This window comes from Limulus polyphemus, unplaced genomic scaffold (assembly GCF_000517525.1).
Source record: "Limulus polyphemus unplaced genomic scaffold, Limulus_polyphemus-2.1.2 Scaffold118, whole genome shotgun sequence".
Lineage (NCBI taxonomy): Eukaryota > Metazoa > Arthropoda > Merostomata > Xiphosura > Limulidae > Limulus > Limulus polyphemus.
Window position 1 is genome coordinate 495,268 of NW_013665728.1, and position 11,651 is coordinate 506,918.

The following is an 11,651-nucleotide window of genomic DNA, read 5'->3' on the forward strand; positions in this document are numbered from 1 at the left end:
CTATAATTTAAAACTTAGTGTTGTAAGTCCGCAGACATACCGCTGTGCTACTGGGGGGCAAGTGCATTAGATACAACGCAATGCTTAGATCGATTTGAACTTTTTTAAGATAAACACCTATAATTTAAAACTTAGTGTTGTAAGTCCGCAGACATACCGCTGTGCTACTGGGGGGCAAGTGCATTAGATACAACGCAATGCTTAGATCGATTTGAACTTTTTTTAAGATAAACACCTATAATTTAAAACTTCTCTCCACAACAATTTTGTCAACTTCAGTGTGAAATATTGAAGTGATTACTTCCCGTTATGATCAATTGCGTATTTGATCTTAATCAAAAACGTAGAAATATTAGTAGTAGTTTCTTTTGGGAAAATTAAGTAAGACTTCATTTGTTTTATCAATAAAGTTTATTAATGCATGCGACATAAAAGGTCTGTAAGTTTGATAAAACACTTTCAAAATTCGGTAAGGGATGGCGTAATATTTCTAGAGCAACCAAAAAATGGTGTGTGTGTGTGCTATGTAATAGTTGTATATATACGTATTATATGTGCAAGAGCTGTATACGTATGTTTATTGTATATGTAATACCTGTTTAAGAGCTGTATACGTATGTTTATTGTATATGTAATACCTGTTTAAGAGCTGTATACGTATGTTTATTGTATATGTAATACCTGTTTAAGAGTTGTCTTAAGTGATATGTTTATAGTTAATCATCTGTTACAGCTAATTTTCTGTAAAAATCTGATTTTCACAGAGCCACTCTCATCGTGTGACCGTATTTTCGTGGAAGAAAATTTCTTTTTAAGAAGTCCAAACTATCCTGGTGGTTATCACACTTTCACAGAATGTCATTACCTAGTCAAACGAGCGAACAGAGACATCTGTGGGCTGGAGCTAAAATTTTTGAAGTTCGATATCGAACCGAGTGATGGCTGTGTTTATGATTTTTTAGAAGTGGACAGACAAAAGCTATGTGGCATCATCGCTTCGGAAGCAGTTCGTGAGTCATTCTTTTACTGTAACTTAAGGCTCTAGAAAAATGCCTTTTTTTTACCCTTTTTTTTTTACTTGGACGGTAAAATTAAATTGCATATTAAGTTTGTTTGTTTGAAGTTAAACAAAAAGCTACACAGTGGGCTATTTGTGCTCTGCCCACCACGGGTATCGAAACCCGATTTCTAGCATTGTAAGTCCGCAGACATACCGCCATGCCACTGGGGGGGGGGGGATGGGGAAAGAGATTGTTTATTATTTAAAAAATGGGAATGATGATATACTCATTGTAAAGGTACAGGACACAAATATTTTACAAATCTTCAAAACCAGCAAGGCAAACAGAAGCGAGACGAATAACTGTACTCAGTATAGGACTGAATGTGAATCGTACCTGAAAGTTATATAATGAAGAAGTTAACCATGGTGTGTGTTTGTAAGTGTTGCTGTCCTGATTCACCATATAATACATCTGCCTTAACACTTCCGTGAGTGATTACACATGAATAGCTTAATGTCTCCTGATAGGACAACGGACTTTCAACGCTAAAATTTGGGGTTCGATTCCCGCGGTGGACACAGCAGAGAGCCCAATGTAGCTATGCCTTCAAACAAACAAACAAAGAACTTATCGTAATGCGCTTCTAAGTTTTGCAGCCTTGACCCACCATATTTTATACCCATCTTAATCATAATTTAATGATATTATTTTACCAAAAAGCTGAACTCCAAAACGGGCAGCATAGACTTTGTAATACAACCTGGAAATCGGAAACATTGTATCACCCTAATTAATTTTGGAATACGTAAGAGAAAACCGCATTATTAGAACTCAGATATAGCGACATCTACACCCATCACCACTCATACTGTTTGGATTTTTCCTTACTGTATATTCGTGCTCTTTTTAACATGGCGGGTTTGGAGTTTATGGGGTGAGCCAATTTTCACATCTTAACATATCAATGTGATAAGGCGGTTTTCAAGTTAATAGTACAGATATGGGTAAAACTTTCTATTTTCTTCATCAGCAGTTAAATTACAAGCTATATTTAATTCTCTGTAATGAAACTGATGACATTTCTAGTGTTTTGAATTTATCGTAACTCAAGCAAACGTTCCTGTATTCGATCGTGTCAACACCTTAATGTAAACCTTATCAATATATTGTTAATGTACATACATTTGTTAAACAAATTCTTGTGTTGGTACTGGAACTTTTCAAGTAGTATATAAATAAGTCAGGTACAGGTTTGTTGTTCATCCATTTGATGATTAGAAACTAAACAATGCTTTTCTTTATTTACAGGGGTTTTCATGTTTAATGAAGACAGAATGAATATTAAGTTTATTAGCGATGCACAGATAACAAGATCGGGTTTTAATATACATGTCAGACAAACCAAGGACTGTTACCCTGGGAATGGTAAGCTAACCGATTTTTCTTCTCTTTTTACATCTCACAATAGGATATCATACAGATTTACTATAGCTGTTTTTTTTTCCAGGTTAAACATTTCCAGTAACGTTGTAAATCTAACCTAGAAACTTTCCAGAAGAGGGTACATCAGAATTTCTCTACTTTATATCTTCTCGGTGCCTAGTGAAACACTAGTGTGGTGAGGGGCAACACCCCACAGAAACCCCCTGGTGTCGAGCGGAGGATTCATTATATATTCTCAGTGCCTAGTGAAACACTAGTGTGGTGGGATGCAACACACCACAGACACCCCCTGGTGTCGAGCGGAGGAGTCATTATATATTCTCGGTGCCTAGTGAAACACTAGTGTTGTGAGGGGCAACACCCCACAGAAACCCCCTGGTGTCGAGCGGAGGATTCATTATATATTCTCGGTGTCCAGTGAAACACTAGTGTGGTGGGATGCAACACACCACAGACACCCCCTGGTGTCGAGCGGAGGATTCAAGCTTTGCTGCTACGATTGTTCTCCTGTTTTGAGTGCTTTTCTTTGTCATCCTGACCTAATGTGTTAAACCAATATACATACATCTAAGTACGTATAATGCGGAAAAAAGGCTTGACTTTCCACACGTTTAAAATTTTCAATATACAGTTATTGCAATAGCATTGTATTAATATCACCAACGTTATGGGTGTAAAGATCTTAATTGTAGCCACCACCCTATAATGCTTCTTATATCATCACTTACTCTGACTATCAAGCGCTATATATATAGCCAATCCATAAGTTATTCCATATGTTACACTGATATGAATACGCACCTAAAACACCTGTTGAGTGAGTTTAAAAATATCTTCCTACTATAAGTAACTGTCTGAAATAACGCTGTCTGGTTATAACATAATATTTTTAAAAGATATCCATTTTTTAAAAAATAACTTTAGTATATAATATCACAATGCGTCTTACCTGACGTATATATATATTTTACGTTGTGGTTCCCTTTGTTTGTTTCGTTGTTTTGAATTTCGTGCAAAGCTACACGAGGGCTATCTGCGCTAACCTTCCCTAATTTAGCAGTGCAAGACTAGAGGGAAGGTAGCTAGTCATCACCACCCACCGCCAACTCTTGGAATACTCTTTTACCAACGAATACTGGGATTGATCGTCACATTATAGCGCCCCCACGGCTGAAAGGGCGAGCATGTTTGGTGGGAAGAGGATTCGAACCCGCGACCCTCAGATTGCGAGTCGAGCGTTCTAACCACCTAGCCATGCCTGGCCCTGTGGTTCTCTACTTAAATCTTTGCGCTAGCCCTTTAGATACAACCGGATATTGTAAACTCTCTCATAAATGGTATTTACTTAAGTTTGTTCTCACATTATCTGAATTTAATTCACTAATATTATCCCTACACGACTGGATTTATCTAAGACTACCTTAATCTGAAGGAATAATCACACTGTTACTACTTTCAAATGTTTTGCATTCCTTAATCGAGAGAGTATCTTGCTAATATTATTATCATGCAGTTGGAATAGAACTCTTTAAAGGTACCTTAATCCGGGTGAGTAATTATAATTATAATGATTATCGTTGAAATTCTTTAAAGATACATTACTCCAGAACAATAATTACAATGGTATCATTTTCAAGTACTTGGAATTGTCCAACAGTACATTAAAAAGAGATTAATCACATTATTATCATTGTCAAATGAATGGAATTATTTAAAGGTTCCTTATTCCAGGATGAAATTTATTCCAAATCAATTGTAATATTAATCAGATTAGTTATTTTCCTGATGTTACTTTTTAATGTTTTAAGCTACAATAACACATTGGTTTATTCCGCATCTTGTCATCAGATTAGTTATTTTCCTGATTTTTAATGTTTTAAGCTACAATTACACAATAGTTTATGCCGTATCTTGTCATCAGATTAGTTATTTTCTTGACGTTACGTTTTAATGTTTTAAGTTATAATAACACATTGTTAATATTTCATGATTGTTTAGTTTTTTCTAAATAAGAGAGTTAAAAGCAGACGATTATTGGAAGTTGTGTTTATAATTTATTGATGTTGAGGCTATCGAACATCGCGTGAAATTTACTGATGTCGAAGATATAGAGATTTCTAGAAGGCGAGCAGTGATAAATATATAAATAGTGTGAGACGAGTGGGAACAGCAGACATACAGAGCAGACGAGAAAGTAAAATCACGGGAAGTAGAAGTTCAGCCAAGGAAAATTAAACGTAAAGTTAACTGTCGTATGTGTGAAAGGCCTAACGGTTAATATAGGCCTAACGATTAATATGTTAGAGAAAAACTAACAGTTTTAAAATAGATAAGAGTTATAATTTATTTTGTCAAAGCGAGTTCTAAAGTAATTGAACCAGCCTGAGTGCACTTTGACAAAAGGAACAGACAATATCTGAAGTACGAGGACTAGACAATTACTGGAAGAGATGGTAATTCACGCTATAATTTTAAGTGAATTATACACGGAATACTAGTGCGATAGAAATAGAGAAAGGTATTCGACTTGTCAACTGAAATTCTAAAGCAATTGAATAGGCTAAGTGGACTTTGACAACAATAAGAGAACTATACATAGTGTTTATGATATGCCTATGATCTCTTTAGTGCAGCGTTTCCCAAACTTTTTTGGCCACGGAACATTTTTCAGGTGAGAAAAAGCTTAAGGAATACTAGACACTTGAAATATCGACGTAGAGGGTATGTTGTGCACGCAGTGCCCTCTAGATGTGTATAACATTCATTTATTTGTTTAATAAAATTACACATTAATGAATTTTTACATTTATTTGCCTATAATATATTTTAGGTACAAACCTCTCCACTAAGATATTATGTAGAATAGATATGGCATCTTCTATAATTCTTCTTCAATGCGAAATCGATATTATCTAATTCTAATACATAGGAACATATTTCATAATAAGTTATGATCGAACAAAAAGTGTTAAATATTTTATTAAAATTTAAAATCATGAATTTCTCACGGAACACCTGTCAATCTTGGACGAAACACCAGTGTTCCGTGGAACATAGTTTGGGAAACGCTGCTTTAGTGTAAAGAATATGTTGTATGTGGAGTGCGTGCTGTTCGTTTATTTTTGAATTTATCGCCAACAAATCACAGACATCTACTGTAGAAGAATACTTAACCCAACACCCATATTATTCAACCTACTTACTAAATATTACCACTATATACAATATTAAGAAGAACAAACCTCTTTATTTTGACAGCCGTTAATATTATTTCTTGACAGAAGTTTAACTGTTTGTTTGTTATAGAGCAAAGCTACTTTGGGCTACCTGCTGTTTTCACCTCGGTGAATCGAACCCCATATTTTAGCGTTGTAAGTCCATAAACTTATCGCTGTCTCACTGGAGGACCCATGACAGAAAAACTTTTATAAAATTAACATCAAAATAGAATGATGGTTGCTCCTTTATCTGATACCTGATCATTAGATGTGGGCAGATTTCTGTTATAAACAACTACGAAAGAAGGAAAGTCAGTTAAAGAAATGAGAATGCTTTCCATTGTTTATGAATATTGTTTTCCGACTTTATTTTTCCTAATCAAAAGATAATTCATGAGACCAGCTATTTAGATTAATTCTTTTAGTAATATCTGGAAAGTCTGTTTTAACTCTCTAACTACATGCCATCATGGCAGTGATTTTTAAACTTTTTTTACTGTCGACACCTTAACCAATTTACCTTGCGTAACACCCCTGCCGCCACATACAATATTTTTTGTACAGTTTTTCGTTTTTGTTTTTATTTTTTTAATTATTCTTCGTTTGGTGAAACTCTCGCAACCCTGGGAACTTGACGCGACACAAAATTGAGAAACCACTATTCCAAGAAATTTGTAGGGATTGAGAATACATCCAGAATTTTTATAACAACCAGTGGAAATTGTTTTTTAAGTTTTATAGTATTCAGGATTTGGGTATTTTCTTAAATATATCTAGCATTTTTATTACAACCAGAGGAACTATCTTTTCTGTTTTATAGTTTATTACCCCCCTCCTTCCTGTAACGTGTACACAGATTCAGAAACAGGAGAACTTCACAGTTTAGGGCACCCAAAGAAGTATCGAAGCAATCTGATCTGTATGTATAAAATCAAACAACGCGATAGAACCTTTTGTACAGTAACTCTCCGGTTTCTCGACTTTGATTTGGATTATACCGCGGGTTGTTTTGGAGATTATCTTGAAGTAGATGGACAACGGTTTTGTGGAACCACATTACAAGGCCGATCACGTAAGTTGGATATTGATCTTGAAGCTTAATTATTTTAAAAAATGACGAATATAATCGTTTTTTGAAACTTTCTTTTGCTATAGCTTTATTTTTTTTTGTAAATGCAAGATTGGCTGGTCTGACATAAATAATATTTTATAATGTACAACACGAAGAATAAAATGATTTGGTTACTGTTAACCTGTTGCTTACGTTTCATATGAAACTTTGCATTAACTCTTCCTTTGTTACTGCTTAACTCACCAGCCATATTTCATGATGTCAGTCCAAACCATTCTCCCCCGTACATCATTTTAGTTTTTCACACTAATAATTCTCTCTGGTCAAAAAAATTAAAGAAAATTACCATGTTAAATGTCAATAGTTACTAAGGGCACCAACGTAAAAGGCATCGAAACCAAATCAATGTAGAATGTAAGTTTTGTAATTTTACATCTTTTTTTCTAGAGTTTCTGGTCGTAAAATAGTTATTTCAATTGATTCACCTTACACGTTTGCGAGTTTGTTTGTCCGACAGCTTTGGAGTTAGCAGGACCAAACTTGGCAGGGGTAATAAAGTGGAGGGGTAATAAAGGGTGCTTAAATATGTACGAAAGATCACCCAGGCATGATAATTGTTTACTAATAGGTTTACAGGATGGCTAAATCCAAATCTGGAATAAGATTTTGTGCTTAAAGAAGTAAAAAGAATAGTCGAAATGTTGCTTCAACTAAAATTTACAAGATTATATTACCTTGTAGGAACAATATCATTTGGCATAAGGGATACCGTGGCACTGATTTTTCGGACCGACGCTGTTTCTGTTAAGCGAGGCTTCAGGCTTGGATTTCAACAAAACCATTGCTCAGGGATGTTAACTCCTCTTGGCTCTTTACCAAAGTTTCCCAGCAGAGACGATCCATCAGTGGCTCTTGACTACTCCCAGCCAATTAAAAGAGTTAGTTCAGAACCTTTAAAAAAGTTTGAAGTCTTTGGTTCTTCATTTCCTTCCAGAGCATCCAAATCAGCATTTTTGCGTGAAGAAGCACAAACTTTTGTCGAAGGTAGGAAACAAACTATGTCACTGTGAAAAAAAAGGCAAAATGATGTATGAAATAAACCAAGGAATCAATGACCTAAAACAAAGTTTAAAACGTTTTTCTTAGCGAAGTCAAACTTTACCGAAAAGTCAAAAATATTATTGAAGAATCTAAATCAACTATTACAAAATGTTAAAAAATTATGTCGGTATTGCTAATATCGGAAAATCATAAAATATTGCTAATAAGTGTAACTTTGTTCTCTTAAACTTTCAAGCTGTTTTTAATTTTTAGGATCACCCTTGAAAACGAATGTTTTCAATGTCCAAGATTTTTAGGAAACTTTCTTCTTTAGTTTAGCCTCTTATTAACATTAGCATCTCATAGTATGGAATATATGAATTGTAAACAATTATATTCGAGGTATTTTTTGATACAACAACTCTGTTTAAAAACATTTAGTTTTATTCAAATAATCAACCAATATTTATTCTTGCCAGAGAAAGCCCCTGGATACTGTGTTCATGTCTTCAGTGAACGTGACTTCGTCATCCAGAGTAAGAATTTTCCCAGTAATTATGAGGACAACTTAGATTGTCAGTATGTTATCAGACGCCGGAGCAACATCTGTGGGTTACAGTTGATTTTTATATCTTTTGAAGTGGAGTCTAGCCAGAATTGTGAGTACGATTACCTCGAGGTAGACGAAGAACGATTCTGTGGGTCTTTACCTGCTGATCTTGTTAGTAAGTACATGGACGCGTATAACATTCATTTAAAATAATGTAACCAGTATTTTTAAGTATATAAATACACATTATATTCATTTGAAATCATTTTACCCATATATGTAAGTATATGAAAATATATTGTACGTATTGAAAATATTGACCAGCATTCTTTGTTAAGTTTATAAAAATATTACTTATTTAGCACTTACTCCATTCTGTGTCTCCTGACATGTTGGGCCGTCCATTGACGATACTTTCTTCCTTCCAGCGCCATCTTTTCCATTTCTTTCCATCTGATAGTTTTTTCGCTGATGTCTTTTTCAATGCATTTGTTGCACGTGAGCTGTGGTCGTCCTCCCTTTCTACTTCCACCTTTCAATTCATCACTTGCTTCACAATTCTTGTGTCATCTATATTTATGATGTGACTCATCCATCTCAATCTTCTTTGTTTGACTAAATCAAAATCAGGCCACATTCTTCTGTACACTTCAGCGCCTCGATGTTTGATACTTTATCCTTTCATAATAATATCAATATTCGATGCAGTTGTTCACATGTAATGGAATACATTTGTTTTCGTCTTTTCTGTACATCTGCCACGTTTCGCAACCATACAGCAGGACAGGCGCAACAAGACATTTACAGAGAGTTATAAAAACTTACCGCACTCGTTTTAAACATTTTCATTAACATTCGTAATTAATATCCAAACATGTTCCAAATTCCCTCTAACACTTGTTGTTCCTCACCTTGGAACACACAGTATTATTGTTAAAACCCAACTCATCAAGTTACTCAGGTCCTTCTACCCTCAGATTAAACTCCGCGTTGTCTTCAAATCGTACTTCGTATCAGTAGCTTTTTTTTTTTCCAACTAAAGATATTTTCCCTTCATTCACAATTGTATAAATGTACACTATCTTCATATGAAACAGTTTACTAACGTTCATAAGTATATGAACATAAATGACATTCATGTGAATCCATTTGACCGACATTTGTATATAATGAATATATATATTGTACCTACAGTGGCTTAGGAGGTGTGTGTGTGGGGGTGGGGGTTCAATCTGTCCCAGTAAAAATGGGTCAACATTAAGGTCCTATGGTGAGCCCTGACCTTAGTTAGCATATTTTACCAACATTCTTAAGTCTACACACACATACTAAACTGTGTTCCTGACTTTTATTGAAATTTTGGGGATATATGTTCTTCGCGAAAGTGTTATAAAGATACGTTTTTTCGGAACCAACACGGATCGGATTGTAGTCAGTTAAAAAGATATTTTACGCTAGAATGCCCTAAAAAGTAGTTGAACTCGATACTGATTAACAGCTGCACGTAAATCTCTCTTCAATCCATTTAGCCCCCTAGTGGCACAGTGGTATGTCTGCGGACTTACAACACTAGAATCCGGGTTTCGATACCCGTGGTGGGCAGAGCACAGATAGCCCAATGTGTAGCTTTGTGCTTAATTTCAAACAAACAAACAAACCAATCCATTTAATACTGGTTTTGTAATTATATCTGAATCTTATCACTCAAGAATTGAAATTCAAAGATGATTAGTGTACGCTTCAGTGACGCTAACCGAAGACCAAACATAAACGTATTACGTTATCGTGGTGTTTAAGTGCTGTAATTATTATTATTTTCACTGATGTTATGATATTCATAGTAAAAATATGTTTCGCCGTGTATAACAACAACAACAAAAATGTCTAAATTGCATAATTCAATGTATAAGCTTGCGATGTGTTCATCATTCGTTTTGCTGTTGTTGTTGTTTACTTTAGCGCAAAGCTACACAGTGGGCTATGATTCCACTGGGAATCAAATCCCGGATTTAACCGTTGTAAATCGGTAAATTTACCTATGATCCAGAGGGATAATTCATTTTTGACTTCAATAATTTTATTTTTAAATAATTAAAATGTACACTTTCATGCCGATATGTAACAAATGTCGAATCTTTATTTTATTTTTATTTTCTTTAACTGGCTTTCCTTTTAATAAATTTGGCTTTAAAACGAGCGATTTTGTTATTACGAAGGTTCATATCTCAAGGTCAATTTATTAATTACTTTTAATCTTACAGGGAACCTACATTTTGAAACAAACGAGAAGATTCTTCGATTTCATTCAGACGGAGCGAACCCCAGACCTGGATTTTTGATTCAGGTTCACCAAAAGGAATGTGCTTCTCGAACCGATACACCAATATCTGGTCATCACTGTCACCGTGAATTCAGTGACCAGGTGTTCGATTTAACTTCTCCAAACTACCCTGAGAACTATGGAAACACGTTAGATTGTTCTTACACTATTAATAGGTTTAGCAATAATATCTGCTTCTTGGAACTCCAGTTTCTAGACTTCTCCCTTCAAGATGAAGTCAACTGTCAGTATGATTACCTTCAAATTTATAAAAACTCGTTTTGTGGAAACATTGACAGAGGTTTTATTCGTAAGTATGTTCACTTTAAAATGTAAATAATCAAAGTGTAATCATAAGTTTACTTAGAGTTCATCATAGGTAATGATTTTGTTTTTTGTAAGTGTTGAAGTAGATTAAATGGGTTAATTATAGTACGAAATAACTAGAATGCTATATACGTATATATTTCTATTATTTACTTTCTAAAGATCAAAATCTTCAGTCCAGTCTGTTTGGTTTTACAAAAGTTACAGTGGCCCGATCGTTTAATTCACAGCTTCACTGAACGTTGTGTTTAAAGCTAAACTAATACTTCGCATCGACATATTTATTCTGCAGACATTGTAAAAAGTAGTGTTTTAATAACTTATTTTGATAAACTTCAAACATATACTACTGTATTTATAAATTGTTTGTTTGAAATTAAGCACAAAGCTACTCAATGCTTTGCCCACCATGGGCATCGAAACCGGTTTCTAGCGTAGTAAGTCTACAGACACACCGCTGTGCCACTGGGGGCGTATTTATAAAAGGGAAAGAATTTAACTTTTAGTAGAAAATCAAAAACTTGTTTTAATGTGAATCGTGCTAAACTTGATATATATATGTGCTACTAAAACTCTGAGATTGTTTGTTTGCTTCTCTGTAACAGTACCATATTTATAATGAAATGAGAATAGAAACAGAATAAAACAAGTTTCGTTAAAATCGGGCCACGTGTTA

General features: G+C 34.6%; 1 protein-coding gene across 1 annotated transcript in view; it reads left to right on the forward strand.

Annotated features, from left to right (window-relative positions):
• LOC106472160 (cubilin-like) overlaps positions 1-11,651 on the forward strand; it is a 46,705-nt gene that overhangs the window by 12,118 nt on the left and 22,936 nt on the right. Inside the window, exons 3-8 of the mRNA XM_013932792.2 lie at positions 765-1,010; positions 2,313-2,429; positions 6,486-6,737; positions 7,479-7,781; positions 8,258-8,503; positions 10,590-10,958. Of these exons, the coding sequence (XP_013788246.1) occupies positions 765-1,010; positions 2,313-2,429; positions 6,486-6,737; positions 7,479-7,781; positions 8,258-8,503; positions 10,590-10,958 (1,533 nt within the window). The remainder of the gene's footprint in view (positions 1-764; positions 1,011-2,312; positions 2,430-6,485; positions 6,738-7,478; positions 7,782-8,257; positions 8,504-10,589; positions 10,959-11,651) is intronic.